The following is a 13,556-nucleotide window of genomic DNA, read 5'->3' as shown; positions in this document are numbered from 1 at the left end:
GTTTTCATTGTTGGCAGTGGGAGTGGGTGGGGGGTGTTTGGTTTTTATTCCCCCCGTCTGCTGGGTGGTTGCAGCAGGTTTTGGTCACTTCACATAACCCTGGGACACTGTGACTGTCATAAATATAAATCGGTTGCCAAGCATCTGAATGTAAATCACAAGACCCTGGAGATGCTGCAACATTCCAGCTGATCGGTGCTTCTTCTGGGCTCAGCGGAAGCGCCAGGATCAGCACCGAGCTCCAGCTGGATCCTGGCGCTGATCCTGGCGCTTCCACTGAGCCCTGACAGCCCCGAAGAAGAGCTGATCCTGGCGCTTCCGCTGAGCCCTGACAGCCCTGCAGCTCCAGCCATCTCTCGCTCAGGCTTGTGCGGTGTTGCCACCGGTTCAGCCCATTCCCCTCCCCTGCTACTTTTCTAGGATGGTCGCATATCACCTGCCAGGTGCCAATGTACCACAGGTGGTACCCGTACCACTGATTGAAAAGCCCTGCGTTAGACCTTTGGCCCATCCACCATTGGCCTGCATCTTGCCTCCAGGACTTACTCTGCAACTGAAGTCCATACATCTTAAAGTTGCTAAAGTTGGGAAACACTGGTGTAGAATGAGAAGATGAAGTGTTGGTGTCTTAGCTAGGGCAGACCCATCACAATAAGGGCGGGGGTGTCGTGCCAGGATGTCCGGCATGTCTGGAGCACCCTGCAATCTCTTTGGTGGCATCCTAAAGCTGTAATGGCACAGTGATTGGAATGGAATGGAATAGAGAATTGAATAGAAGAGAATGGAAGAGTAGAGTAGAATAGAATAAGGAATGAAAGAATGGAATAGAATAGAATAGAATAGAATAGAATAGAATAGAATAGAATAGAATAGAATAGGTTGGAAGGGACCTTGGCGGTCTTCTAGTCCAGCCCCCTGCTCACGCAGGAGAACCTGCACCATTTCAGACAGGTGACTGTCTAGTCTCTTCTTAAAATCCTCCAGTGATGGAGCATTTCAGGCTGACTCTGCCAACTGCCAACAGTTCAAATCTCACCTGCTCCAGGTAGACTCAGCCTTCCATCCTTCCAAGGTCGGTAAAACGAAGACCCAGATTGCTTGGGGGGAAACGGGCTGACTCTGTAAACCGCTTAGAGAGGGCTGTAAAGCACTGTGAAGCGCTCTATAAGTCTATTGCTAAATGCTTCCCCAAGCTAGGAGATTTTAGGATCCCAGCAGTTGGAGAAGAGGTCGGTTCCAGCATGGGACAACCTATGCTAGATAGATGATGAACGAGGCTGAGAACAAAGGGATGGGGGTTTCTCCCTATGGCCTTGGTTGTCTCTCCCTCCCCTCCTGCAGCTAGGTCCAAGGGCAGGGGTCTTCAAACTTGGCCCTTTTATGACTTGTGCACTTCAACTCCTAGAATTCCTCAGCCAGGCACGCTGGCTGAGGAATTCTGGGAGTTGAAGTCCACTCTTAAAGTCTATATCAGGGGTCTTCAAACTTGGCCCTTTTATGTCTTGAGGACTTCAACTCCCAGAATTCCTCAGCCAGGCACGCTGGCTGAGAAATTCTGGGAGTTGAAGTCCACTCCTCTTCAAGTCTATATCAGGGGTCTTCAAACTTGGCCGTTTTATGACGTGTGGACCTCAACTCCCAGAATTCCTCAGCCAGGCACGCTGGCTGAGGAATTCTGGGAGTTGAAGTCCACTCCTCTTCAAGTCGATATCAGGGGTCTTCAAACTTGGCCCTTTTATGACGTGTGGACCTCAACTCCCAGAATTCCTCAGCCAGGCACGCTGGCTGAGGAATTCTGGGAGTTGAAGTCCACCAGTCATAAAAGGGCCAAGCTTGAAGACCCCTGTCCAAAGGGGACCCCCGCCCTCCTCCGTGGCTGTCCGGAAGGGTCCGACTCTTACACCATTCTCTTCCCTCCCCTTCACCCGCAGATCTATCCCAACGAGCGACACAGTATTCGTTGCCCTGAGTCTGGCGAGCACTACGAAATCACGCTGCTGCACTTTCTTCAAGAATACCTCTGAGAGGGCGGACGGGCCCTCCCTCCTCCTGCTCTCCCCCCCCCTCCCCTCGCCGTGGACGCCAACACGGTTCCTCTCTCTGCTCCTGCTGCTTCTCTTCAGCCACGGGGCAGCCTTCGAACGCAGAGCACAAAACCCGCCTCGGGGGGGGGTGATGGTGGCGGCACGTCTCTCCTTGCGCTGGGCTCCGGGGAGGCTCTCCTGCTTTCCAGATGGCGCAGCTCTAACGTGTTTTTTTTTCCCCAGCCTCCCTTATGGCTTTTTCTTAGTCTGTCCCCCCCCAAGTCCCCCCCCCAAGTATTTGCTGCTACTTTCTTTGTGCTGGAAATAAAAGACGGGCAGTTCCCCCCCCCCATCCCACCTTGCCCCTCGGACTGTCTGCCTGTCTCTCTCTCTCTTACTCGCTAGAGTTCTCTGTGTGTGTCTCCACCAGCCTCCCCCCCCCCTACTCCCACTTTCCACCTTGTTGCTGGCTTGGCTCCCCCCCCCCTTCGGATGCAGGAGATCCTTTTCCTGACTTTTTAGGTGGGCTCGGCGGGCAAGGGGAGAGGAAAGGACGAGGGGGGAAAGAAAGAGGAAAATTGACTGGAAGAGGAACTGGGGGGGGGTTGTCAGGGGTCTCTATTTATAAGCATGTGGTGCTGCTGTCTCTTGGATCCCCCCCCCCGCCCCATCCTTTCCCACCCCCACCCCTCCAGCATGTTTGAAAGCTATCCGGAAACCAGGCATAACGGTGGCTGAGTTTGGTTTGGTTTTTTTTTTTTTTTTTCCTTTTTCTTTAGCAAAATTAGCTTTTCTTTAGCCTTGTGAGTTTTATTTATGGAAGAATCTTTTTTTTTTTTTCCTTCTTTCTGGTTGTGTCCTAATCTCTCTCCTTGTCCCGTCTCCTCGTCCTGCCACTGAGGGAGGGGGTCCCTGTTAAAATAGGCATTGCTTCAGTTCTCTGCCGGTCAGCGACTGTATTTTTTTTTTGGTCTCCCCCCCCCACCTCCCAACCTTCCCGCGGATGTCGCTTGTCCGTTCGCTTTGCGGTCGCCCTCTGCCCTACGTCTCCCCAATGTACCCACTCAGCGTCAACAGCAGTCCGGGGAGAGATCCGGGGGTCTCCACTTGGCGTTTGCCCCTCTGGAGAAACTCCTGCCCCCCACCCACCCACCCCGGCCCGACCGTCCGTTCCTGCTTCCCCCTGGGTGGGGCGAAACGGAAAGCGAGAAGGAAACGTTCGGCCTGGCCACGGAAGAAGAAGAAGAAAAAAAAAAAGTCTGAACCACACAACCACACGCAAAAACAACAACTCTCCTCCCTCCCCATCCCCCAGTCTCTTTAAGTGCGTATTATGAAAAGAAAATATTTTTATGGATTCTTATTCTTTTATAATTATGAGTGGTAAGATGTAGTGACTCATTAAACTATTGGAACGAGGCAATACGGTTGCTTCCCGCCTGGTGTGACTTTTTTTTTTTTTTAATAACCTGTGTCTTATTTATATTTTTATTTTTATTTTAAATTTGCAGAATCGCCCGCTTGGGAATTAATGGGATGATGATGATGATGCTAATAATAATAATAATAATAACTAGAGCACCACTTGAACACCATTGGCATTGACAAATTCGCTATTAGTCAATTGCAAAAGGCGTTACTAGGAACTGCTTCCATCAAACATCCACATTTGCCTATCCCAGGTCCTGGGTAAGGACTCGATAGGTAGACAAAATGCCAAATCCAGTCTGAACATCTGGCTGACTGTGCGATGATCAATAATAATCATAATCTGCAACGTAACACCCCAGACTTAACAATTGTCGATAAGAAAGACAAAAAAGTCTGGATAGTGGACGTGGCAGTGCCTGGAGATAGCAGAATAGAAGAGAAAGAACTGGAGAAGATAACAAAATACAAAGACCTACAAATAGAAATAGAAAGACTGTGGCAAAAGCACGCAAGGGTAGTACCAATAGTCATAGGCTCCTTGGGTGCAATCCCAAAACAACTGGAGCACCACTTGAACACCATTGGCATTGACAAATTCGCCATTGGTCAATTGCAAAAGGTGGCCTTACTAGGAACTCCTTCTATCCTGCGACGAGATCTGTAATACCATCAAACATCCACATCTGCCCGTCCCAAATCCTTGGGAAGGATTCGATAGGTAGACAAAAATGCCAAATCTAGTCTGAGCATCTGGCTGACTGCAATGATCCATAATCATAATAATGTTGGAAGGGACCTTGGAGGTCATCTAGTCCAATCCCCTGCTCAGGCAGGAAAACCTAGATCATTTCAGACAAATGGCTGTCCAGTCTCTTTTTTAAAAAAAAAAATCCAGTGTTGGAGCATTGACAACTTCTGGAGGCAAGGAGTTCCATTGGTTAATTGTTCTAGCTCAGTGGTTCTCAACCTGTGGGTCGGGACCCCATTTGTGGTCGAACGACCATTTCATGGGGGTCGCGAAACAAGGCTGTCCACCATTGTTTTTCCCCCTTTGGCCACACCCCTGGCACCTGGGATGTATAAGTGGTTGGGGGTCACCACAACATGGGGAACTGTATTATGGGGTCACAGCATTAGAAAGGTTGAGAACCACTGGTCTAGCTGTATGGGCAGAAGGGTTTGGGGGCTGAATTTTTTTTCTAGTTTTGACTTCGTTGGGAATGCAGGAATGAAAAAGAACCACTGTTGGTAGCCCTTGACTTGCGACCACCACAGAGCTCCAGAATTTCTGTTGCTAAGCGAGAAATTTGTTAAGGTTTGCCCTGTTTTATGACTTTTCTAGCCACCCGGTTGTTAAGTGAATCTGGCTTCCCCCGTTGATTTTGTCAGGTCACAAGAGGGAAGTCACGTGACACACACACCCTGGGGACCTTGCGACCATCATAGACATGAACCAGTGTCCAAGTCTCCGAATTTTGATCAGGTGACTGCGGGGATGCTGCAACGGTCGTAAGTGTGAAAAATAGTTACAAGTCATTTTTCAGTGCTGTCATAACTTCGAACGGTCACTAAACGGACTGTCATAAGTCGAGGACTCCCTGTACTCCAGTTATATTATTTTAGAACACGAGTACAGGGAGTCCTCGACTTATGACAGTTCATTTAGTGAGTTCGAAGTTACGACAGCACTGAAAAAGTTCATTTAGCAACAGTTATGACAGCACTGCAAAAAGTGAAGTATGACCAGTCCATCCTCACACTTAACGGCCGTCGCTGCATCCCCACAGTCACTTGATCAAAACTTGGGTCCTCGGCAACTGACGTGGACTGTTGTACGTCGAGGACTACTGTACTTAGAAACCAGATGCTTTCCTTAACTGCTTTAAGGTAGTGTTCCACTTAACAACAGGTCACTTTAGTAACCATTTGAAGTTGCAGCTGCCCTCCCCAGGGCTACTTGCCAGCTTCCTTCCCATTTACCATCCTGTGGTACATAATTTGCGACATTTTCTGCCAGGAGCACGCATTTTACTTCCCCATTTGCTGACCCTGAGTGCACTTAATGACTGACACACACACACACGTCATAAAACTGGATGCAGTCCCATGGTGATCACTTAATGACCAGTACAACATGCAACCATCATTCCTGGCTTGATTATAATCGTAAGTTGGGGACTCTTGCCACTGCAATTTTCATGTTTCTCTCTCTCCTCCCTAGAAGCCTGAAGATCTGAAATGGTATAGGGTTTCCTGCCTGAGCAGGAGGTTGGACTAGATGACCTCCAAGGTCCCTTCCAACTTTATTATTGTTATTACTATTATTATTATTATCATCATCATCATCTTTCTAGCCCCCCCTGCTCAAGAACAGGCAAAACGTGCTTAGGTTGAACTTCTCCCCACAACTGGCCTGTAGAAATCCAGACAAACCAAGACGGGATCCTGATTAAACTATTTGGCTTTTCTAGCGATATTCTCAGGAATTGTTATATGGCTTCTGAGCTGGAGAGCCAATGCCCTGACCAGCGTAGTTATTTCAAAACGACTGTGGAGTCCTGTGACTTGTAAATTTCGTCACTGACAAACCTTGATCAAGACTCAAGACTGGTGTTTCTCAACCTGGGCGATAGTTTAAGATACACAGTACAGAATAACAGAATTGAAAGGGACCTCGGAGATCTTCTAGTCCCACCTGCTGCTCAGGCAGGAAACCCTATGCCAGGGGTAGGCAACCTTGGCCCTTTTATGACTCGTGGACTTCAACTCCCAGAATTGCTGAGCCAGCCATGCTGAGGGGAAAGGGAGAGGTTTCCAAGCTGAGCCATGCTGGCTCAGGAATTCTGGGAGTTGAAGTCCACGAGTCATAAAAGAGCCAGGGTTGCCAACCACTGGCCTATGCCATGTTCAAACTCAATGCCTGAATCTAAGCCAGCCTTTCTTGATTATCTGCCTTCAATCTCTTTTGGGACTACAGCTTCAAAATTCTTCCATCATGCTGGCTGGGAAATTTAGGAAATATAATTCTAAAGCAGGGGTCTTCAAACTTGGCCCTTTTATGACTGGTGGACTTCAACTCCCAGAATTCCTGAGCCAGCATGGCTCAGCTTAGAAACCTTTCCCTTTCCCCTCAGCATGGCTGGCTCAGGAATTCTGGGAATTGAAGTCTACCAGTCCTAAAAGAGCCAAGTTTGCCTGCCTACCCCTACCCTATGCCATTCCACACAAGTGGCTGTCCAATTTCCTCTTAAAAACCTCCAGTGATTGAGCATTCACAACTTCTTGTGGCAAGCTGTCCCACTGATTAATTGTTCTCACTGTCAGGAAGTTTCTCCTTAGTTCCAGGTTGCTTTTCTCCTTGATTAGTTTCCGTCCGTTGCTTCTCGTCCTGCCTTCAGGGGCTTTGGAGAATAGGCTGGAGAATTCTGGGAGTTGAAGTCCACACATCTTAGAAAGTTGTTTTGAGGTTGGGAAAACATTGCTTAAGAGAAGCCAAAAATAAAAAAATAAAATTGTGTAGGCCCTTGACTTCTCCATAAGGGAAGTCCAAAATGAGCCAAGAACTTAGGCCGCAAAAACCGGTGCTTCAAAGCCAGTTTGTAGTTTGAAATTGTCACTCGCAATTTCTGTGTCGTCTCTGAAGACAAAATGGCTACTCTGCACACACACCCCCCATTGATGCTTCTGAATAGCAGAGTCATTTCTGGCACCTGATTATTTCTTTTCTGTTTTTTTTTTAAAGACACCCTGCTCAGTTTTTCTCACCTTTTTATGATTCTGTACACCCGACACCTTTAACTCCACCTGGCAAAGCTAGCAGGTACCTCACAAGCTTTTTGGTAAACTCTTGTTAGTCCGCAGCTTTGCAAAGAGTTTGCAGTTCGGTGGCCTGCGTGGGTGTAAGAAATCAGTGATAAGGTGCATGTGGGAACACAGGTTTAACTGGGGGGGGGGTTCTTTCAGTCTTCAGTGCCAAATGGGGGTCTCTACTGATGATGGGTGATCCTCTGTTTGAAATGCTTTAGATCAGGGTTTTTCAAAGTACAGATAGTCCTCAATTTACGACCACAGCTGAGGCTAAATTGTAGTCCTCAACAACCATTTGTTTAGTGCAGGGGTAGGCAACCTCTGCTCTTTTAGGATTCGTGGACTTCAACTCACTTTTGAAAAGTGAGATAATAGAAGCCCAGTCCAGCACAATACCAACAAAGAGGAAAAATAACAGCTCTCAAAAGAAACCAGCATGGCTGCATAAAGAACTCTCTGATCAACTGAAAGATAAAAAGGACAAGTATAGAAAGTGGAAAGAGAGGCACATAACTAAGTCAGAATATCAGCAAATAGCTCGAGCCTGCAAAGATGAATTGAGGAAAGCCAAGGCTTAAAATGAACTAAGACTTGCGACCAAAGTCAAAAATAACAAAAAAAAAGCTTCTTTCAACATGTAAAGAACAAGAAAAAAGTGAAGGAAACGATTGGTCCATTAGTGGGTGAAAGTGGCAAGAAGGTGACAAGCAACAGGGAGAAAGCAGAACTATTTAACTCATTTTTTGCATCTGTCTTTACACAAAGGGAAAAAACAGACCAACCTATCCAAAATAGTGCCATAAAAAACAAAACAGAAACACAAGTTAAGATAGGCAAGAAAATGGTTAGGGAGCACCTGTCCAGCCTAGATGAGTTCAAATCGCCAGGACCAGAGGGATTACACCCCAGAGTTCTCAAGGAACTGGCAGATGTGATATCGGAGCCACTGAACTATATTTTTCAAAGATCCTGGAACACAGGGGAACTACCAGAGGACTGGAAAAGAGCTGATGTAGTTCCCATCCTCAAAAAAGGAAAAAAAAATGGATCCAGGAAATTACAGACCTATCAGCCTGACCTCAATACCTGGGAAGATCCTGGAAAAGATAATCAAACAACGAATCAACGAACACCTAGAGGCAAACAAAGTCATTACTAAAAGCCAACATGGGTTTGTCAAAAATAGATCATGCCAGACAAATCTTATTGCATTCTTTGACCAAGTGACAAAATTAGTGGATCAGAGGAATGCTGTGGACATAATTTACTTGGACTTCAGTAAGGCATTTGACAAAGTAGACCACAACCTACTACTTGATAAGATAGAAAAATGTGGGGTAGACAGCATCACCACCAGATGGATCCATAGCTGGCTGACCGGCCGTACTCAGCATGTGGTCCTCAATGGAACCACATCTACATGAAGGGAAGTGTATAGTGGGGTGCCCCAGGGCTCTGTTCTGGGCCCAGTGCTCTTCAACAACTTAATCAATGATTTGGACGAGGGGATAGATGGGGAAATCATCAGATTTGCAATCAACACCAAGCTGGCAGGAATAGCCAACACTCCAGAAGACAGGCTTAGGATATAGGAGGATCTGGACAGACTTGAACACTGGGCACTAACTAACAAAATGAAATTCAATGGTGAAAAAAGTAAAGTTCTACATTTAGGCAAGAAAAACCAAATGTACAGTTATAGTATAGGGGGTACCTTGCTCAATAGTAGTAACTGTGAGAGGGACCTTAGTGTCCTAGTGGACACTTAAATAGGAGCCAGCCGTGTGCTGCAGCTGCCAAAAAGGCCAACACAGTGCTGGACAGCATTAACAGGGATAGAATCAAGATCACGTGAAGTGTTAATACCACTTTACAATGCCTTGGTAAGGCCACACTTGGAATCCTGCATCCAGTTTTGGTCACCACAATGTAAAAAAGATGTTGAGACTCTGGAAAGAGAATAGCAACAAAGATGATTAGGAGACTGGAGGCTAAAGCATATAAGGAAAGGCTGCTGGAAATGGGTATGTCTAGTTTAAGGAAGGACGAGGGGGGACATGATAGTCATGTTCCAGTATCTCAAGGGCTGCCCCAAAGAAGAGGGAGTCAAGCTATTTTCCAAGGCACCTGAAGGCAGGACAAGAAGCAACGGATGGAAACTAATCAAGGAGAGAAGCAACCTAGAACTAAGGAGAAACTTCCTGACAGAACAATTAACCAGTGGAACAACCTGCCTCCAGAAGCAGTGAATGCTCCAACACTGGAAGTTTTTAAGAAGAGACTGGACAGCCGTTTGTCCGAAATGGTATAGGGTTTCCTGCCTGAGCAGGGGGTTAGACTAGATGATCTCCAAGGTCCCTTCCAACTCTATCCTCCTCCTCCTCCTCCTCCTCATTATTATTATTATTATTATCGATCATCGCACAGTCAGCCAGATGTTCAGACTGGATTTGGCATTTTGTCTACCTATCGAGTCCTTACCCAGGACCTGGGATAGGCAGATGTGGATGTTTGATGGTATTACAGATATCGTCGCAGGATGGAAGCAGTTCCTAATAAGGCCTGCCTTTTGCAATTGACTAATAGCGAATTTGTCAATGCCAATGGTGTTCAAGTGGTGCTCCAGTTGTTTTGGGATTGCACCCAAGGAGCCTATACTATTGGTACTACCCTTGCTTGCTTTTGCCACAGTCTTTCTATTTCTATTTGTAGGTCTTTGTATTTTGTTATCTTCTCCAGTTCTTTCTCGTCTATTCTGCTGTCTCCAGGCACTGCCACGTCCACTATCCAGACTTTTTTGTCTTTCTTATCGACAATTGTTAAGTCTGGGGTGTTATGTTGCAGGTGCTTGTCTGTTTTATTATTATTATTATTATTATTATTATTATTATTATTACTCCCAGAATTCCTGAGCCAGCCATGCTGAGGGGAAAGGGAGAGGTTTCCAAGCGGAGCCATGCTGGCTCAGGAATTCTGGGAGTTGAAGTCCACGAGTCATAAAAGGGCCAAGGTTGCCTACCTAGGATAAAGATTAAGAGCAGGGGTCTTCAAACTTGGCCCTTTTATGACTCGTGGACTTCAACTCCCAGAATTCCTGAGCCAGCATGGCTCAGCTTGGAAACCTCTCCCTTTCCCCTCAGCATGGCTGGCTCAGGAATTCTGGGAGTTGAAGTCCACGAGTCATAAAAGAGCCAAGGTTGCCTACCCCTGGCTTTAGTGGCCATTCAGTGGCAACGAAAAAAGGGACTTTTGCCTGTTTCTCACCCTTAACAACCATTGCAGTGTCCCCACGGTCACGTACGTGCTCAAAGTTCACATACATGACAACTGGTTCATGTTTTACGAAAGTCGCAGTGTCCGGGGGTCATGTGATGCCTCCTTTGGCGACCTTCTGCGAAGCAAAGTCCATGGGGAAGTCGGATTCATCTGTGACTCGTTACACAACTGCAACAATTCGTTTCGACAACTGTGGCAAGCCAAGTCGTCAAACGGGGCAAAACTCAGCTTCGCAACCGTCTGAACTTCTGGCTTAACTGTTGTGTCCTGAGCCTGCAAAGGCAGGCTCGGGACGTTGCAATGGTCCCGGGCAGTTGCAAGCTGCCCGGGACCAGACTGGCTGGCACCGGCTTCGCGCACATGCGCGAGGCTCGGAGCGCACCTAATTGTTACCATTCTGCCCGGGGACGTTGTTAAAAGGAGTCTGAGAGGCCTGCGAGCCTCAGAGCTGTGACGGAGTGGAAAAGACTTCAATAAAAGAGCTGTTGGAACTACAGAATGTGCTGCATTCGTTCGCCATTGATTCGAGGACTCAACATTAACAATGGTAAACGTCAGGCTCAGTTGTCATAAGTTGAGGACGACCCGTAGCTCTTAAAAAATGGGGTTCTCCCACCTCTTTTGGCAACTGTGAACCTCTCCAGTTTCTCCCTGTCTCTTCTAAAATGGGGTGTACGGCATTTTTGGGGGGGGGGGGTTCAGAGCTGGAATGACATAAAGCTCAGTGACTGTTCCCCTGTCCTGCGTTGGATGCAGCCCAAAAATTACCTTGGACCTTTTTCGCCACAGACCCTTCATTGGACCCTCCTCATTCTTACCCCCTGCACACCTAGGAAGTCCCGTGCATTTATTTTTCATGCCCTCTTTTTCATGTTCTCTTCTTTGAGCAAGCACAAGCCCTGAGTTCCGGATCACCGCAAGAAAACCACATCCTCTGTTGTGCTGGAGAGCTACCGGTGGAGGTTCCGTGGAAGTTGGGCTCACGTCACAAACTTGTGGCTTTTAGCTTTGCAAAACCCACAAGGTGGGAGGCAGGGCAAATGAAAGGAAACTGGGCAGGAGGGTGGGGGGAGAAAAAGTTCATGAGATCCGGTGACTTTTGCTGTTGGAGGGAGACGGGCAAGCAGAAAAAATCTCTTTTCCTAGCCTTTTCTTCTGGGAAAGAGGTAAGCGCAGTTGGGGGGAACAGGTCATAAATCGGGGGACGGAGCTGCTGTTGAACAAGGGGACATCTGTCATCTTCCATTAAAACAGGGAGCTGCGCTCAAAGACTCTAGGAAATGCTTAGTTTTTTTAGGTAGACTGCCCCAGCCTCTGGAAGCTCCGCTTGACCATCCTGCAGCCAGAGATATACTTATCATGTTCCTAAGATGCTCACGTCCCTTTCAAGCCATCTCATTTGATCACAGGCAAACACACTCTTTGTGTGGTCCAGTATACACATGAGGAGAGGCTGCTGAGTACATTGTTGTTGGTGGGGACGATAGAGGTGTTAAGAAATATAACTTAATTATCAGTTTTTTGGCAGCTGCAAATGCCAAAAAAGCCAACACAGTCCTAGGCTGCATTGACAGAGGGATAGAATCAAGATGACACAAAGTGTTAATACCATTTTATAACGCCTTGGTAAGGCCACACTTGGAATCCTGCATCCAGTTTTGGTCACCACGATGTAAAAAAGATGTTGAGACTCTAGAAAGAGTGCAGAGAAGACCAACAAAGATCATCAGGGGACTGGAGGTTAAAAGATATAAGCGACGGTATCTGCAATTGGGTATGTCTAGTTTAATAAAGAGAAGGACGAGGGGGGACAGGATAGCAGTGTTCCAGTATCTCAGGGGCTGATCCAAAGAAGAGGGAGTCCAGCTATTCTCCAAAGCACCTGAAGGCAGGACAAGAAGCAACGGATGGAAACTCACCAAAGAGAGAACTAAAGAGAAACTTCCTGACAGTGAGAACAATTAACCAGTGGAACTACTTGCCTCCAGAAGCAGTGAATGCTCCAACACTGGAAGTTTTAAAGAAGAGACTGGACAGCCATTTGTCTGAAATGGTATAGGGCAAGGGTAGGCAACCTTGGCTCTTTTATGACTCGTGGACTTCAACTCCCAGAATTCCTGAGCCAGCATGGGTCAGCTTGGAAACGTCTCCCTGTCCCCTCAGCATGGCTGGCTCAGGAATTCTGGGAGTTGAAGTCCACGAGTCATAAAAGAGCCAAGGTTGCCTACCCCTGATATAGGGTCTCCTACCTGAGCAGGGGGTTGGACTAGAAGACCTTCAAAGTCCCTTCCAACCTTGTTATTCTATTATAAATTAATGTAAAGATCATGCCAGAATTTGGGGGGGGGGTGTTTGTGTCCTAGCATTTCCCTACAAAAGTAGATGGGGCTTTTCCACAGATAGAATCCTGTGAATGAAGAAGGAACACCTAACTTGAGAGAAGCAGGAGCTGTTGATGTAGGTAGGAAGAAAGACTCATAAAGGGCGAGGCCCGGAATTAATTGCATTTAATGCGGTTCCTCATTCTAATCTTAGCTGCAACATCAGGAGTCATAATGATCCAAAATACTGAAGGGGTAGCGGTAGACAAAACATAAAGACCCCTTGGGAAGGGAGGGGGGGGAAAGGATTGGGAAAAATATTCCTGCAATTTAATCCTAATTCTCCCACCCTGCACTGTTTAACAGCAAAACATTTGGAAACTGAATGTTTTGCTAAAAAAAAAAAGGTTTTCTTCTCGTCTTTCCCCTAAAAATGCCGCAATCGCGATGAGGCAAGGTCTGTTTCCTGTGTGCATATTATGTGCACTCACGTGTGTGTGTGTGTGTGTGTGTGTGTGTGTGTGTGTCTAGGGGAGCAGAACCACAGAAACAGACTGCAATGGGAAGAGGGCCAGATTGGGCTTGTTAGCCTTGCAATGGCCCAGATGCAAAACCCAGACCGATGAATTAATTCTACTTTATTGTAAGGTGACATTAGAGTAGCATGGGGGCCTTAAGGTGAAGACTCTTGCTTCCC

General features: G+C 47.0%; 1 protein-coding gene across 4 annotated transcripts in view; it reads left to right on the top strand.

Moving 5' to 3' along the window:
- DPP9 (dipeptidyl peptidase 9) overlaps window positions 1-3,454 on the top strand; it is a 57,778-nt gene extending 54,324 nt beyond the window's left edge. For all 4 annotated transcript variants that reach the window (XM_039349280.1, XM_039349281.1, XM_039349282.1 and 1 more), the window contains exon 21: window positions 1,932-3,454. In XM_039349280.1, the coding sequence (XP_039205214.1) occupies window positions 1,932-2,024 (93 nt within the window). In that variant the 3' untranslated portion in view covers window positions 2,025-3,454. The remainder of the gene's footprint in view (window positions 1-1,931) is intronic.
- Window positions 3,455-13,556: the final 10,102 nt, after the last annotated feature.

The sequence above is a fragment of the Crotalus tigris genome, unplaced genomic scaffold (genome assembly GCF_016545835.1).
Source record: "Crotalus tigris isolate CLP2741 ecotype Arizona unplaced genomic scaffold, ASM1654583v1 scf7180000018244.697701, whole genome shotgun sequence".
Classification (NCBI taxonomy): domain Eukaryota; kingdom Metazoa; phylum Chordata; class Lepidosauria; order Squamata; family Viperidae; genus Crotalus; species Crotalus tigris.
The sequence above is the reverse complement of the archived record's forward strand: the minus strand, read 5'-3'. Positions and strand labels throughout refer to the sequence as shown.